We start from the raw sequence: 17,111 nt of genomic DNA on the forward strand, positions 1-17,111 counted from the left end.
TATTCAGTGTTCAGTAGGATACAGTGTTCAGTAGGATACAGTGTTCAGTAGGTTACAGTGTTCAGTATGGCCCAGCTTTTAGTAGGTTACAGTGTTCAGTAGGTTACAGTGTTCAGTAGGATACAGTGTTCAGTAGGTTACAGTGTTCAGTAGGATACAGTGTTCAGTAGGATACAGTATTCAGTAGGTTACAGTGTTCAGTATGGCCCAGATTTTAGTAGGTTACAGTGTTCAGAATGACCCAGCTTTTAATAGGATACATTGTTCAGTAGGATACACCCTTTAGTAGGTTAGTGTTCAGTAGTATTCAGTGTTCAGTAGTATTCAGTGTTCAGTAGGTTACAGAGTTCAGTAGGATACAGTGTTCAGTAGTATTCAGTGTTCAGTAGTGTTCAGTAGTATTCAGTGTTCAGTAGTATTCAGTGTGCAGTAGGATACAGTGTTCAGTAGTATTCAGTGTGCAGTAGGATACAGTGTTCAGTAGTATTCAGTGTTCAGTAGTATTCAGTGTTCAGTAGGATACAGTGTTCAGTAGTATTCAGTGTTCAGTAGGACACAGTGTTCAGTAGGTCACAGTGTTCAGTAGGATACAGTGTTCAGTAGGTTACAGTGTTCAGTAGGTTACAGTGTTCAGTAGTATTCAGTGTTCAGTAGGATACAGTGTTCAGTAGTATTCAGTGTTCAGTAGGATATAGTGTTCAGTAGGATACAGTGTTCAGTAGGTTACAGTGTTCAGTATGGCCCAGCTTTTAGTAGGTTACAGTGTTCAGTAGTATTCAGTGTTCAGTAGGTTACAGTGTTCAGTAGGATACAGTGTTCAGTAGGATACAGTGTTCAGTAGGTTACAGTGTTCAGTAGGTTACAGTGTTCAGTAGGATACAGTATTCAGTAGGTTACAGTGTTCAGTATGGCCCAGATTTTAGTAGGTTACAGTGTTCAGAATGGCCCAGCTTTTAATAGGTTACGTTGTTCAGTAGGATACACCCTTTAGTAGGTTAGTGTTCAGTAGTATTCAGTGTTCAGTAGGATACAGTGTTCAGTAGGTTACAGAGTTCAGTATGGCCCAGCTTTTAGTAGGTTACAGTGTTCAGAAGGATCCCGTTTTCAATAGGGCACGGCGTTCAGTAGGGTACGGCATTGTGAAACATTCATTATAATATGCTCCTACCTGTGTTCCCTCAGGAGAGCGTCTGCAGAGGGAGCAGCTGCAGGGAGCCCAGTCTCAGTACTACCGCTGGCTGAGGAAGGTGCTGCCTGACGCAGGACACACTCCAAACTGCAGCCACGCGCGGGTCCCACAGTTCAGCTGCCACATGGGCGGGGCCGACCCAGGGAAGCTGCATGATATACTGAAGGATCGACCAATGAAATACTCCCTCAGGAAACCTGGCCTCACCCTCAAGGTAGGGAACAGGAGTAGGGACAGGAGATTTACCTGTTCAGGTGAACACTGCTTCAGGAAACACTCCTGCCCCCATTAATAGACAATCACAGAAAACCAAAAGTAATGTTGAGGAGGAATTACAGAACATGACATCATGTTCTTCCCCTGACATACAGTGTGTTCTCTTGCTCCTTGAGCCAATGGATGTGTGATACCATGACATCATGTTCTTCCCCTGAAATACAGTGTGTTCTCTTGCTCCTTGAGCCAGAGATGTGTGATACCATGACATCATGTTCTTCCCCTGAAATACAGTGTGTTCTCTTGCTCCTTGAGCCAATGGATGTGTGATACCATGACATCATGTTCTTCCCCTGAAATACAGTGTGTTCTCTTGCTCTTTGAGCCAATGGATGTGTGATACCATGACATCATGTTCTTCCCCTGACATACAGTGTGTTCTCTTGCTCCTTGAGCCAATGGATGTGTGATACCATGACATCATGTTCTTCCCCTGAAATACAGTGTGTTCTCTTGCTCCTTGAGCCAATGGATGTGTGATACCATGACATCATGTTCTTCCCCTGACATACAGTGTGTTCTCTTGCTCCTTGAGCCAATGGATGTGTGATACCATGACATCATGTTCTTCCCCTGAAATACAGTGTGTTCTCTTGCTCCTTGAGCCAGAGATGTGTGATACCATGACATCATGTTCTTCCCCTGAAATACAGTGTGTTCTCTTGCTCCTTGAGCCAATGGATGTATGATACCATGACATCATGTTCTTCCCCTGACATACAGTGTGTTCTCTTGCTCCTTGAGCCAATGGATGTGTGATACCATGACATCATGTTCTTCCCCTGAAATACAGTGTGTTCTCTTGCTCCTTGAGCCAATGGATGTGTGATACCATGACATCATGTTCTTCCCCTGAAATACAGTGTGTTCTCTTGCTCCTTGAGCCAATGGATGTGTGATACCATGACATCATGTTCTTCCCCTGAAATACAGTGTGTTCTCTTGCTCCTTGAGCCAGAGATGTGTGATACCATGTGTGTCAGACATGTCCGTACTCCCTCATTTCAAGCTCAGATGGGAACAGTAGCCTAGTTGGAAGTCTGGCCGCTGACTGTCAGCTTCAGTGGTAGCCTATTATAGAATGAACTCCTGAACAATGAACTGTTTCTTGCAGAAAAATGTTAATTTTGTCTCGCGAACAGAAGTGGAGAAATTTGATTTCTTTCTTTCAGCATCTTGAGAGAATACTGTAAGAAGGCACATTTAGGGACCTGTTGTGTAGCCTAAACATGCAATTTAATATATGCTATTTAGCAGACGCTTTTATCCAAAGCGACTTACAGACAAGTGTGCATACATTCTATGTATGGGTGGTCCCGGGGATCGAACCCACTACCCTGGCGTTACAAGCGCCATGCTCTACCAACTGAGCTACAGAAGGACCAATTTCTTTCGGTGAAATAAAAGCTGACAGTATATACTTTTTTTTACCACATAATGTGCATCCAAGATGAACTGCTATACTCCCAGAATGTTGGATTTTTGTTTTTTACTTCCTTAAAACCGGTCCAATTGATGTCATTTGGACATTTTGCACAAAAAAATCTCCCCTCTCCCTAAGCGTCCTCGCTCCACTAGAGAAGCAGAAATGAAAGACAAATCTTGACCAATGTCAACTACACTGACCAAAATTTAAAATGCAACATGTCAAGTGTAGGTCTCATGTTTCATGAGCAGAAAAAAATATCACAGAAATGTTCCATATGCACAAAAAGAGTATTTATCTCAAATTTTTGTGCACAAATTTGGTAACATCCCTGTTAGTGAGCATTTCTCCTTTGCCAAGATACTCCATCCACCTGACAGGTGTGGCATATCAAGAAGCTGATTGAACAGCATGATCATTACAGAGATACACCTTGTGATGGGAACAATAACAGGCCTCAGAAAAAAGTTGTGGACCTTTATACTTGCGTAATAGTACGCAAGTATAAACACCATGGGACCACGCATCCGTCATACCGCTCAGGAAGGAGACGCGTTCTGTCTCCTAGAGATGAACATACTTTGGTGTGAAAAGTGCAAATCAATCCCAGAACAACAGCAAAGGACCTTGTGAAGATGCTGGAGGAAGCAGGTACAAAAGTATCTATATCCACAGTAAAACAAGTCCTATATTGACATAACCTGAAAGGACACTCAGCAAGGAAGAAGACACTGCTCCAAAGCCGCCATAAAAAAGCGAGACTACGGATTGCAACGGAACATGGGGACAAAGATCGTACTTTTTGGAGAAATGCCCTCTGGTCCGATGAAACAAAAATAGAACCACTTGGCCATAATGACCATCGTTATGTTTGGAGGAAAAAGGGGGAGGTTTGCAAGCCAAAGAACACCATCCCAACCGTGAAGCACGGAGGTGGCAGCATCATGTTGTGGGGGTGCTCTGCTGCAGGAAGGACTGGTGCACTTCACAAAATAGATGTCATCACGAGGTAGGGAAATTATGTGGATATATTGAAGCAACATCTCAAGACATCAGTCAGGAAGCTTGTTTGCAAATGGGTCTTCCAGATGGACAATGACCCCAAGCATACTTCCAAAGTTGTGGCCAAATGGCTTAAGGACAACAAAGTCAATGTATTGGAGTGGCTATCACAAAGCCCTGATTTCAATCCCATAGAAAATTTGTGGGCAGAACTGAAAAAGCGTGTGCGAGCAAGGAGGCCTTACAACCCTGACTCACAACTTATTGTGGGAAGCTTGTGGAAGGCTACCCAAAACGTTTGCCCCATGTTAAACAATTTAAAGGCAATGCTATCAAATACTAATTGAGTGTATGTAAACTTCTGACCCGCTGGGAATGTGATGAAAGGAATAAAAGCTGAAATAAATCATTCTCTCTACAATTATTCTGACATTTCACATTCTTTTAATACAGTGTTGATCCTATCTGACTGAAAACAGGGAGTTTTACTAGGATTAAATGTCAGAAATTGAGTTTAAATTTATTTGGCTAAGGTGTATTGTAAAGTTTTGACTTCAACTGTAAACTGAACAAGTTCCACAGACATGTGACTAACAGAAATGGAATAATTTGACCGTGAACAAAGGGGGGATCCAAATCAAAAGTAACAGTCAGTATCTGTTTGTGGCATTGTCATGCTGGAGGGTCATGTCAGGAGGGAGGAGGATGTCTTCCCTATAACGAACCGTGTTGAGATTGCCTGCTGTGACACACCGCTCCAGACTATGATGGACCCTCCACCTCCAAATCGATCCCGCTCCAGAGTACAGGCCTCGGTGTAACGCTCATTCCTTCGACTAGTTAGGGTTAGCGAATCCGACCATCATCCCTGGTGAGACAAATCCATGACTCGTTAATGAATAGCACTTTTTGCCAGTCCTGTCTGGTCCAGCAACGGTGGTTTCGTGCCCATAGGCGGCCTTGTTGCCGGTGATGTCTGGTGTGGACCTGCCTTACAACAGGCCTACAAGCCCCCAGTCCAGCCTCTCTCAGCCTATCGCGGACAGTCTAATCACTGATGGAGGGATTGTGCGTTCCTGGTGCAACACCTGTGTTGTTACACGTGGTCTGCCACTGCGAGGACGATCAACTGTTCGTCCCGTCTCCCTGTAGCACTGTCTTAGGCGTCTCACTGTACGGATATTGCAATTTACTGCCCTGGCCACATCTGCAGTCCTCATGCCTCCTTGCAGCATGCCTAAGGCACGTTCATGCAGATGAGCTGGGCTCCTGGGCATCTTTCTTTTGGTGTTTTTCAGAGTCTGTAGAAAGGCCTCTTTAGTGTCCTAAGTCTTCATAACTGTGACCTTAATTGCCTACCGTCTGTAACGGTGTTCTTCATTTGTAGAAAGAGAGTCGGACCGAAATGCAGCGTGGTGGTTACTCATGTCTTTAATTAAGAGAAATGACGATACATGAAATAACTAATAAATACAAAAACAACAAATGGAACGTGAAACCTAATTACAGCCTATCTGGTGAAACTACACAGAGACAGAAACAATCACCCACGAAATACACAGTGAAACCCAGGCTACCTAAATACGGTTCCCTATCAGAGACAACAAGAATCACCTGACTCTGATTGAGAACCGCCTCAGGCAGCCAAGCCTAAACTAGACACACCCCTAATCAACCACAATCCCAATGCCTACAAAAAACCCAATACGACAACACAATAAACCCATGTCACACCCTGGCCTGAACAAATATATAACGAAAACACAAAATACTAAGACCAAGGCGTGACAGAACCCCCCCCCCCCAGGGTGCGGACTCCCGGGCGCACCTCACAACCATAGGGAGGGTCCGGGTGGGCGTCTGTCCATGGTGGCGGTTCCGGCTCGGGACGTGGACCCCACTCCATTAATGTCCTAGTTCCTCCCCTTCACGTCCTGGGATAATCCACCCTCACAGCCGACCATGGTCTAATAGTCCTCACCCAGAACCCCACTGAACTGAGGGGCAGCACGTGAATGAGGGGCAGCTCGGGACTGAGGCAGCTCGGGACTGAGGGGAAGCTCGTGACTGAGGGGCAGCTCGGGACTGAGGGGCAGCTCAGGACTGAGGGGCAGCCCGGGACTGAGGGGAAGCCCAGTACTGAGAGAAAGCCCAGTACTGAGAGGAAGCCCAGTACTGAGAGGAAGCCCAGTACTGAGATGAAGCTCAGGCAGGCAGTAGGCTCCGGTAGATCCTGGCTGGCTGGTGGATCTGGAAGATTCTGGTTGACTAGCAGATCTGGAAGATTCTGGTTGACTGGCAGATCTGGAAGAATCTGGTTGACTGGCAGATTTAGAAGATCATGGCTGACTGGCGGATCTAGCTGCTCTATGTAGAGTGACAGCTCTGGCTGCTCCATGCAGGCTGACAGCTCCCTGCAGACTGACAGCTCCTTGCAGACTGACAGCTCCTTGCAGACTGGCAGCTCTTTGCAGACTGACAGCTCTGGCTGCTTCATGCAAACTGAAAGCTCTGGCTGCTTCATACAGACTGACAGCTCTGGCTGCTTTATGCAGACTGACAGCTCTGGCTGCTTCATACAGACTGACAGCTCTGACTGCTCCATGCAGGCTGACAGCACCCTGCAGACTGGCAGCTCCTTGCAGACTGACAGCTCCTTGCAGACTGGCAGCTCTTTGCAGACTGGCAGCTCTGGCTGCTTCATGCAGACTGACAGCTCTGGCTGCTCCATGCAGACTGACAGCTCTGGCTGCTTCATGCAGACTGACAGCTCAGGCTGCTCCGAACAGGCAGGAGGCTCCGGCAGCGCTGTAGAGGAGGAAGGCTCTGATAGTGCTGAACAGGCGGGAGACTCCGACAGCGTAGGAGGGAATGAAGGCTCTGGCTGTGCTGAACAGGCGAGGCGCACTGAAGGCCTGGTGCGTGGTGCTGGAACTGGTGCTACAGGATCGAGGACACGCACAGGAAGCCTGGTGCGGGGAGCTGCTACCGGAGGACTGGTGTGTGGAGGTGGCTCAGGATAGACCTGACCGTGCAGGCGCACTGGAGCTCTTGAGCACCGAGCCTGCCCAACCTTACCTGGCTCGATGCCCACTCTAGCCCGGCCAATACGAAGCGCTGGTATGAACCGCACCGGGCTATAGCATAACACGTTGTCTGCCTGGTCTCTCTAGCCCACCGGTAAGCACAGGGAGTTTGCGCAGGTCTCCTACCTGGCATAGCCATACTCCCTGTAAGCCCCCCCCAATACATTTTTTTGGGCTGCTTTTCGGGCTTCCATCCGCGGCGCCGTGCTGCCTCCTCATACCAGCGCCTCTTCGCTTGGCCGCCTCCAGTTCTTCCTTGGGACGGCGATATTCTCCAGGCTGAGCCCAGGGTCCTTTTCCGTCTAATATCTCCTCCCATGTCCAGAAGTCCTTAGATCGCTGCTCCTCACGATTAACAGGGAGAGTTGGCTCAGGTCTGACTCCTGACTCTGCCACTCTCTCCCTGAGCCCTCCCTCAATACATTTTTGGGGGTGACTTTCGGGTTTCCTTCTGCGCCGCCGTGTCTTTCTCTTCGACTCCATTCTCCTATAGCCCTCTTCGCACTGCTACAGCGAATCCCAGGCGGGCTTGGCACTCTCTCTGGGTCGACCGCCCACCTATCTATTTCTTCCCACGTAGTATACTCCATACTTCTGTTGTCCATAACGTCCTCCTTTCGCTGCTCCAGCTGCCTGTTACCACGTCACTCGGTACGTGTGTGGTGGGTGATTCTGTAACGGCGTTCTTCATTTGTAGAAAGAGAGTCGGACCGAAATGCAGCGTGGTGGTTACTCATGTCTTTAATTAAGAGAAATGACGATACATGAAATAACTAATAAATACAAAAACAACAAATGGAACGTGAAACCTAATTACAGCCTATCTGGTGAAACTACACAGAGACAGAAACAATCACCCACGAAATACACAGTGAAACCCAGGCTACCTAAATACGGTTCCCTATCAGAGACAACAAGAATCACCTGACTCTGATTGAGAACCGCCTCAGGCAGCCAAGCCTAAACTAGACACACCCCAAATCAACCACAATCCCAATGCCTACAAAAAAAACAATACGACAACACAATAAACCCATGTCACACCCTGGCCTGAACAAATATATAACGAAAACACAAAATACAATGACCAAGGCGTGACACCGTCTATAAGCTGTTAGTGTCTTAATGACCGTTCCACAGGTGCATGTTCATTATGGTTCATGGAAAACAGTGCTTAAACCCTTTACAATGAAGATCTGTGAAGTTATTTGGATTTTTATGAATTATCTTTGAAAGACAGGGTCCTGAAAAAGGTCCGTTTCTTTTTTTGCTGGGTTTATTTGCTGTATTCTCTTATACTGTATTTTAGTCAATGCCACTCCGACATTGCTCGTAGTAATATTTAAAAAATATCTTAATTCCATAATTTAACTTTTATATTTAAGTGTATTGTTGTGATTTGTGAGATGTTACTGCACTGTTGGAGCTAGGAACATAAGCATTTCGCTACACCTGCAATAACATCTGATAAATATGTGTATGTGACCAATAACATTAGATTTGATTTATTTAGTATTCAACAGCATCAAGTAATGACAGAAGAGAAGCATCCACAAACCTTCTAAATCAGAAAGCAGAAAACGATCAAACATAGGAAAAAAAATTACCCAATTGAAAAATCCTTCCACCCTCACTGGTGTTTGTTTGGTAATGGTTGTGTGTGTGTACTTACTGTATGACAATGTGTATGTGTTGTATCACAGCCCATGCCGGTACTGTCAGTACTGCAACAACCCCAGCAGGTCTCCAGGTCAGGCCGTATGGCGGTGGTGAGAGAGGAGAGCTCATCCTTCGCCCCAGGACCGTTCCCGGAACACAGTCTGAGATGGAATAAGAACACCATCCCCCGACAACCCTCACACTACAACAAGTACCACTTTACGTAAGTTACCATGACCACCCTCACTACAACAAGCAACACATCACATACATTACCACGACAACCATCACACTACAACAAGTAACACATTATGTACAGTATGTTACCTAAAGCTAACACTTCCCCTCTAGCCTAACCCCTAACCCTCCTGACACTACAACAAGTACCACTTTATGGAAGTTACCTAAAGCTAACACTTCCCCCCCTAGCCTAACCCTCCTGACACTACAACAAGTACCACTTGTGTGGTCATGTAGCTCAGTTGGTAGAGCATGGCGCTTGTAACGCCAGGGAAGTGGGTTCAATCACCGGGACCACCCATACGTAGAATGTATGCACACATGACTGTAAGTCGCTTTGGATAAAAGCGTCTGCTAAATGGCATATATTATTATTTATTATTATTATTATTATTATTATTATTATTATGGAAGTTACCTAAAGCTAACACTTCCCCCCCTAGCCTAACCCTCCTGACACTACAACAAGTACCACTTTATGGAAGTTACCTAAAGCTAACACTTCCCCCCTAGCCTAACCCCTAACCCTCCTGACACTACAACAAGTACCACTTTATGGAAGTTACCTAAAGCTAACACTTCCCCCCCAAGCCTAACCCTCCTGACACTACAACAATTACCACTGTATGTATGTTACGTAAAGCTAACACTTCCCCCAAGCCTAACCCCTAACCCTTCTGACACTACAACAAGTACCACTTTATGTATGTTACCTAAAACTAACACTTCCCCCCCTAGCCTAACCCTCCTGGCACTAGAACAAGTACCACTTTATGGAAGTTACCTAAAGCTAACACTTCCCCCCCTAGCCTAACCCTCCTGGCACTAGAACAAGTACCACTTTATGTATGTTACCTAAAACTAACACTTCCCCCCTAGCCAAACCCCTAACCCTCCTGGCACTAGAACAAGTACCACTTTATGTATGTTACCTAAAACTAACACTTCCCCCCTAGCCTAACCCTCCTGACAGTACAACAAGTACCACTTTATGTATGTTACCTAAAGCTAACACTTCCCCCCTAGCCTAACCCTCCTGACACTACAACAAGTACCACTTTATGCATGTTACCTAAAGCTAACACTTCCCCCCTAGCCTAACCCTCCTGACAGTACAACAAGTACCACTAGCCTAACCACTCCCCCTAGAAACCCCTAACCCTCCTGACACTACAACAAGTACCACTTTATGTATGTTACCTAAAGCTAACACTTCCCCCCTAGCCAAACCCCTAACCCTCCTGACACTACAACAAGTACCACTGTATGGAAGTTACCTAAAGCTAACACTTCCCCCCTAGCCTAACCCTCCTGACAGTACAACAAGTACCACTTTATGTATGTTACCTAAAGCTAACACTTCCCCCCCTAGCCTAACCCTCCTGACAGTACAACAATTACCACTGTATGTATGTTACGTAAAGCTAACACTTCCCCCAAGCCTAACCCCTAACCCTAACAATCCTGACTCTACCCTAACACTCCCTAACCCTAACACTCCCTAACACTCCCTAACACTCCCTAACCCTACCCTAACACTCCTGACTCTAACCCTAACACTCCTAACTCTACCCTAACAATCATGACTCTAACCCTAACACTCCCTAACCCTTACACTCCCTAACCCTAACGCTAACACTCTCTAACCCTAACACTCCCTAACCCTAACACTCCCTAACCCTAACACTCTCTAACCCTAACACTCCCTAACCCTAACAATCCTGACTCTAACCCTAACACTCCCTAACCCTAACACTCTCCAACCCTAACACTCCCTAACCCTAACACTCCTGACTCTAACCCTAACACTCCTGACTCTAACCCTAACACTCCTGACTCTAACCCTAACACTCTCTAACCCTTACACTCCCTAACCCTAACACTCTCTAACCCCTGACTCTAACCCTAACACTCCTAACACTCCCTAACCATAACAATCCTGACTCTAACCCTAACACTCCCCTAACACTCCCTAACCCTAACACTAAGCCTAACACTCCCTAACCCTAACACTCCCTAACCCTTACCAACCCTAACACTCCCTAACCCTAACATTCTCTAACCCTAACACTCCTGACTCTAACCCTAACACTCCCTAACCCTAACAATCCTGACTCTAACCCTAATACTCCTGACTCTAACCCTAACACTCCTGACTGTAACCCTAACACTCTCTAACCCTAACACTCCTGACTCTAACCCTAATACTCCCTAACCCTAACACTCCCTAACCCTAACACTCTCTAACCCTAACACTCTCTAACCCTAACACTCCTGACTCTAACCCTAACACTCCTAACCCTAACACTCCTCCCTAACCCTAACACTCTAACCCTGACTCCATTACTAACCCTAACACTCCTGACTCTAACCCTAACACTCCTGACTCTAACCCTAACACTCCTGACTCTAACCCTAACACAATCCTGACTCTAACCCTAACACTCCTGACTCTAACCCTAACACTCTCTAACCCTAACACCTCCCTAACCCTAACACTCCTCTAACCCTAACACTCCCTAACCCTAACACTCCCCCTAACCCTAACCCTAACACTCCCTAACCCTAACACTCCCTAACCCTAACCCCCTAACCCTAACCCCTGACTAACCCTAACACTAACCCTAACCCTAACACTCCCTAACCCTTACACTCCCTAACCCTTACACTTCCTAACCCTAACACTACCTAACCCTAACAATCCTGACTCTACCCTAACACTCCCTAACCCTAACACTCCATAACACTCCCTAACACTCCCTAACCCTACCCTAACACTCCTGACTCTAACCCTAACACTCCTAACTCTACCCCCTAACACTCTATAACCCTAACAATCATGACTCTAACCCTAACACTCCCTAACCCTTACACTCCCTAACCCTAACGCTAACACTCTCTAACCCTAACACTCCCTAACCCTAACACTCCCTAACCCTAACACTCCTGACTCTAACTAACCCTAACACTCCCTAACCCTAACAACCCTGACTCCTAACACTCCTAACCCTAACCCTAACACTCCCTAACCCTAACACTCCCAACCCTAACACTCCTAACCCTAACCCTAACAACTCTAACCCTAACCCTAACACTCCTGACTTAACTCCTAACTGACTCTAACCCTAACACTCCTCCTAACTAACTAACCCTAACACTCTCTCTCTAACCTCTAACGAACCCTTACACTCCCTAAGCCTAACACTAACAATCTACTCTAACCCTAACACTCCATTACATTACATTACATTTCCCTAACCATAACAATCCTGACTCTAACCCTAACACTCCCTAACCCTAACACTCTCCAACCCCCTAACAACTCCCTAACCCTAACATTCTCTAACCCTAACACTCCTGACTCTAACCCTAACACCTCCCTAACCCTAACAATCCTGACTCCTAACCCTAATAACACTCCTGACTGTAACCCTAACACTCCTAACCCTAACACTCCTGACTCTAACCCTAACACTCCCTAACCCTCCCTAACCCTAACACTCCCTAACCCTCTAACACTCTCCCTAACCCTAACACTCCTGACTCTAACCCTAATACTCCCTAACCCTAACACTCTAACTAACCCTAACACTCTCTAACCCTAACACTCCTGACTCTAACCCTAACACTCCCTAACACTCTAACCCTAACACTCCCCTAACCCTAACACTCCCTAACCCTAACACTCTCTAACCCTAACACTCTCTAACCCTAACAACCTCCTGACTCTAACCCTAACACTCCCCCTAACCTCCCTAACCCTAACACTCCCTAACCCTAACCCTAACCCTAACACTCCTGACTCTAACCCTAACACTCCTGACTCTAACCCTAACACTCCTGACTCTAACCCTAACACTCCTGACTCTAACCCTAACAACCCTAACACTCTAACCCTAACACTCCCTAACCTAACACTCTCTAACCCTAACACTCCCTAACCCTAACACTCCCTAACCCTAACACTCCCCCTAACACTCCCTAACCCTAACACTCCTAACCCTAACACTCCTAACCCTAACACTCCCTAACCCTAACCCTAACCCTAATACTCCCTAACCCTAACCCTAACACTCCCTAACCCTAACACTCCCTAACCCACTCCTACACTCCCTAACCCTTAACACTCCCTAACCCTAACCCTCTAACCCTAACCCTAAACCCTAATCCTAACCCTAACAATCCTGACTCTAACCCTAACTCCCCCCTAACCCTAACACTCCAACCCTAACACTCCCTAACCCTAACACTCCCTAACCCTACCCTAACCCTAACTCCTGACTCTAACCCTAACACTCCTAACTCTACCCTAACCCTAACTCTAACCCTAACAATCATGACTCTAACCCTAACACTCCCTAACCCTAACACTCCCTAACCCTAACGCTAACCCTAACTCTCTAACCCTAACACTCCCCCTAACCCTAACACTCCCTAACCCTAACACTCTAACCCTAACCCTAACACTCCCTAACCCTAACCCTAACAATCCTGACTCTAACCCTAACACTCCCCCTAACCCTAACCCTACTCTCCAACCCTAACACTCCCTAACCCTAACACTCCCCTAACACTCCCTAACCCTAACACTCCTACTCTAACCCTAACACTCCTGACTCTAACCCTAACACTCCTGACTCTAACCCTAACACTCCCTAACCCTAACACTCCTGACTCTAACCCTAACACTCCCTAACCCTAACACTCTCTAACCCTAACACTACACTCCCCCTAACCCTACCTAACCCTAACACTCTCTCTAACCCTAACACTCCCTAACCCTAACAATCCTGACTCTAACCCTAACACTCCCTAACCCTAACACTCTCCAACCCTAACACTCCCTAACCCTAACATTCCCTAACTAACCCTAACACTCCTGACTCTAACCCTAACACTCCCTAACCCTAACAATCCTGACTCTAACCCTAATACTCCTGACTCTAACCCTAATAACCCTAACCTGACTCTAACCCTAACACTCCTGACTCTAACCCTAACACTCTCTAACCCTAACACTCCTGACTCTAACCCTAATAACTCCCTAACCCTAACACTCTCTAACCCTAACACCCTAACCTGACTCTAACCCTAACACTCCCTAACCCTAACACTCCCTAACCCTAACACTCCCTAACCCTAACACTCCTAACCCTAACCCTAAACACCTCCCTAACCCTAACACTCTCTAACCCTTACTCTAACCCTAACACTCCTGACTCTAACCCTAACACTCCTAACCCTAACACTCCTGACTCTAACCCTAACAACTCTCTAACCCTAACACTAACACTCCCTAACCCTAACAACCCTAACACTCTAACCCTAACAACTCCCTAACCCTAACACTCCTAACCCTAACCCTAACCCTAACACTCCTGACTCTAACCCACTAACCCTACACTCCCTAACCCTAACACTATCCTAACCCTAACACTCCCTAACCCTAACACTTCTAACCCTAACACTCCTGACTCTAACCCTAACACCCTAACCCTAACCTCTAACCCTAACTAACAACACTCCTAACCCTAACACTCCTGACTCTAACCCTAACACTCCTGACCCTAACTCTAACCCTAATACTCCTGACTCTAACCCTAACACTCCTGACTCTAACCCTAATACTCTAACCTCTAACCCTAACACTCCTGACTCTAACCCTAACCCTAACCCTAATACTCCTAACCCTAACACTCCTAACTCTAACCCTAACCTCCCTAACCCTAACAATAAACCCTAACACTCCCTAACCCTAACACTCCTGACTCTAACCCTAACAACCCTAACCTCTGACTCTAACCCTAACACTCTAACCCTAACAACCCTCATCCTGACTCTAACCCTAACACTCCTGACTCTAACCCTAATACAACCCTAACACTCTCTAACCCTAACACTCCTAACCCTAATACTCCCTAACCCTAACCCTAACCCTAACAACCCTAATACTCTAACCCTAACACTCCTAACCCTAACACTCCTGACTCTAACCCTAACACTACTCCCCTAACCCTAACACAATCCCTAACCCTAACCCCTAACCCTCTAACCCTAACACTCCCCCTAAACCCTAACAATACTCCTGACTCTAACCCTAACACTCCCTAACCCTAACACTCCTAACCCTAACCTCCCTAACCCTAATACTCCTGACTCTAACCCTAACACTCTCTAACCCTAACAATCACCCTAACCCTAATACTCCTGACTCTAACCCTAACAATCATGACTCCCCCTAACACTCCTAACCCTACCCCCCTAACCCTAACACTCCCTAACCCTAACCCTAACACTCTCTAACCCTAACACTCCCTAACTCTAACACTCCCTAACCCTAACACTCCCACTCCCTAACCCTAACCTAACACTCCCTAACCCTAATACTCCTGACTCTAACCCTAACACTCTCTAACCCTAACACACTCCTAACCCTAACCCTAACTAACTCCTGACTCTAACCCTAACACTCTCTAACCCACTAACAACCCTAATCCTGACTCTAACAAACCCTAACACTCCCTAACCCTAACCCTAACACTCTCTAACCCTAACACTCTGACTCTAACCCTAACACTCCCTAACCCTAACACTCCCTAACCCTAACCCTAACACTCCCTAACCCTAACACTCCTGACCCTCTAACCCTAACACTCCTGACTCTAACCCTAACCCTAACTCCTGACTCTAACCCTTACACTCCCTAACCCTAACACTCCCTAACCCTAACACTCCTGACTCTAACCCTAACACTCTCTAACCCTAACAATCCTGACTCTAACCCTTACCTCACCGTATTACTCCTGACCCTATTACTCCTACAAGTACCAGTTCATGTATGTTACCTCACAATCTTTATTACCATACACACTAACATTAGTCACAACAGAATCTCAGATTTTACAAATGTAGTAAATAACTGTATAGATACTAATCTATATCACTCTCTTGTAGTTGTATTTAGTAACAGGAAATGTTAGAGAAAAATAAATAGAGGCCCTAGCTGGGAGCTATAGGTGCCACAGATTTGTTTTAAAGGACCATGAAACATAAGTGTGATGTCACTTCCTGAAGGGAGTTCCTGAGGCAGAGGTCGTTCCAGTACAAGAGGTCAGCTCCTCCCCTAACAGACAAAGAGAGGCGTATCCACGTTTTCCAGAAACACCCAGCCCCCTATGACACCAGACAAACTGCTGGAACCAGCCAATCACAGCCAGCCCAGAGCATCGTAGAGACTCGGACCTATAGGGATGTCACCCTGCACATCAACTGAGGAAAACCCCTTGTGTGAGTCCCAAATGGCACCCTATACAGTGCACTACTTGACCAAACGTTGGTACTGTATAGGGAATCGGGTGCCATTTGAGATGTAACCTCAGACTGAAACCACACCACTGCACTATGGATGACAAATGTGAAAAATCAACACTTTAATATAATAAATGGTCAGTATGTTCCAACCACCACTGTTCATTTCATTACAACCTCTTCAGTAGTGTCAGTAGAATCATCAGTACTAAAAGAAGAGCAGCATCCCAAATGGCACCCTATATGCTATGTAGTGCACTACTTTTGATCTGGGAAACAGGGTGCAATGGGACCCAGGTAAGGTCATTATAGTCACTTGTGTGTGTTATTATAAATGGTATATACAGTATTAAATGAACATCCCTGGTGATTTTCTTGAGAGAATCTGGAACCAATAGAGCTTAATTACATACAAACATCCACTACATTCATTCATCTAATAAAACAATAGTTTTTTCTGGATCAAAAAGAAAACCCCTGCTCTCTGAATATGTTGAGTAACTGGCACAAAGCATATGAAATGTCAGTAATTAAAATAGCTTGTATAATGTGGCAATTTCGTAGAACAACAGAACACACCCTTATGGCATGCGATGATGTGGCTGACTGACTGGTGGGATTTCTGCAACACATGCAACTCTGCTGTCGTGATGAGCGGTAAAACTCTACTGGCTGTAAACAATTAGCCGCCCATGTTTTCTGTTCTACCCACTCTTCTGCAGCTGAGTCATCTAGTAGTTGTTCTTGAAGAATGCGTTGGTGCAGAACGTGTTAGGCAGCAGCACCTAGAAAAATAGAACACAACACAGCCGTATAACAACAGAACACACCCTTAGAACAACAGAACACACCCGTAGAACAACCTAACACACCCTTAGAACAACAGAACACACCCTTAGACCATAGAACACTTCCGTAGAACAAC

General features: G+C 46.1%; 1 protein-coding gene across 3 annotated transcripts in view; it reads left to right on the top strand.

Annotated features, from left to right (window-relative positions):
- Nucleotides 1-16,521, top strand: part of cfap92 (cilia and flagella associated protein 92 (putative)) — a 182,738-nt gene extending 166,217 nt beyond the window's left edge. For 2 of the 3 annotated variants that reach the window (XM_046333526.1, XM_046333540.1), the window contains 3 exons: nucleotides 1,183-1,403; nucleotides 8,683-8,861; nucleotides 15,953-16,521. In XM_046333526.1, coding sequence (XP_046189482.1) covers nucleotides 1,183-1,403; nucleotides 8,683-8,861; nucleotides 15,953-16,151 — 599 coding nt within the window. In that variant the 3' untranslated portion in view covers nucleotides 16,152-16,521. Of the gene's footprint in view, nucleotides 1-1,182; nucleotides 1,404-8,682; nucleotides 8,862-15,952 lie in introns of those variants that run through there. The other variant, XM_046333533.1, reaches the window with a different exon arrangement.
- The last annotated feature ends 590 nt before the right edge of the window (nucleotides 16,522-17,111 follow it).

The sequence above is a fragment of the Oncorhynchus gorbuscha genome, linkage group LG03 (genome assembly GCF_021184085.1).
Source record: "Oncorhynchus gorbuscha isolate QuinsamMale2020 ecotype Even-year linkage group LG03, OgorEven_v1.0, whole genome shotgun sequence".
NCBI classification, from domain to species: Eukaryota; Metazoa; Chordata; class Actinopteri; order Salmoniformes; family Salmonidae; genus Oncorhynchus; species Oncorhynchus gorbuscha.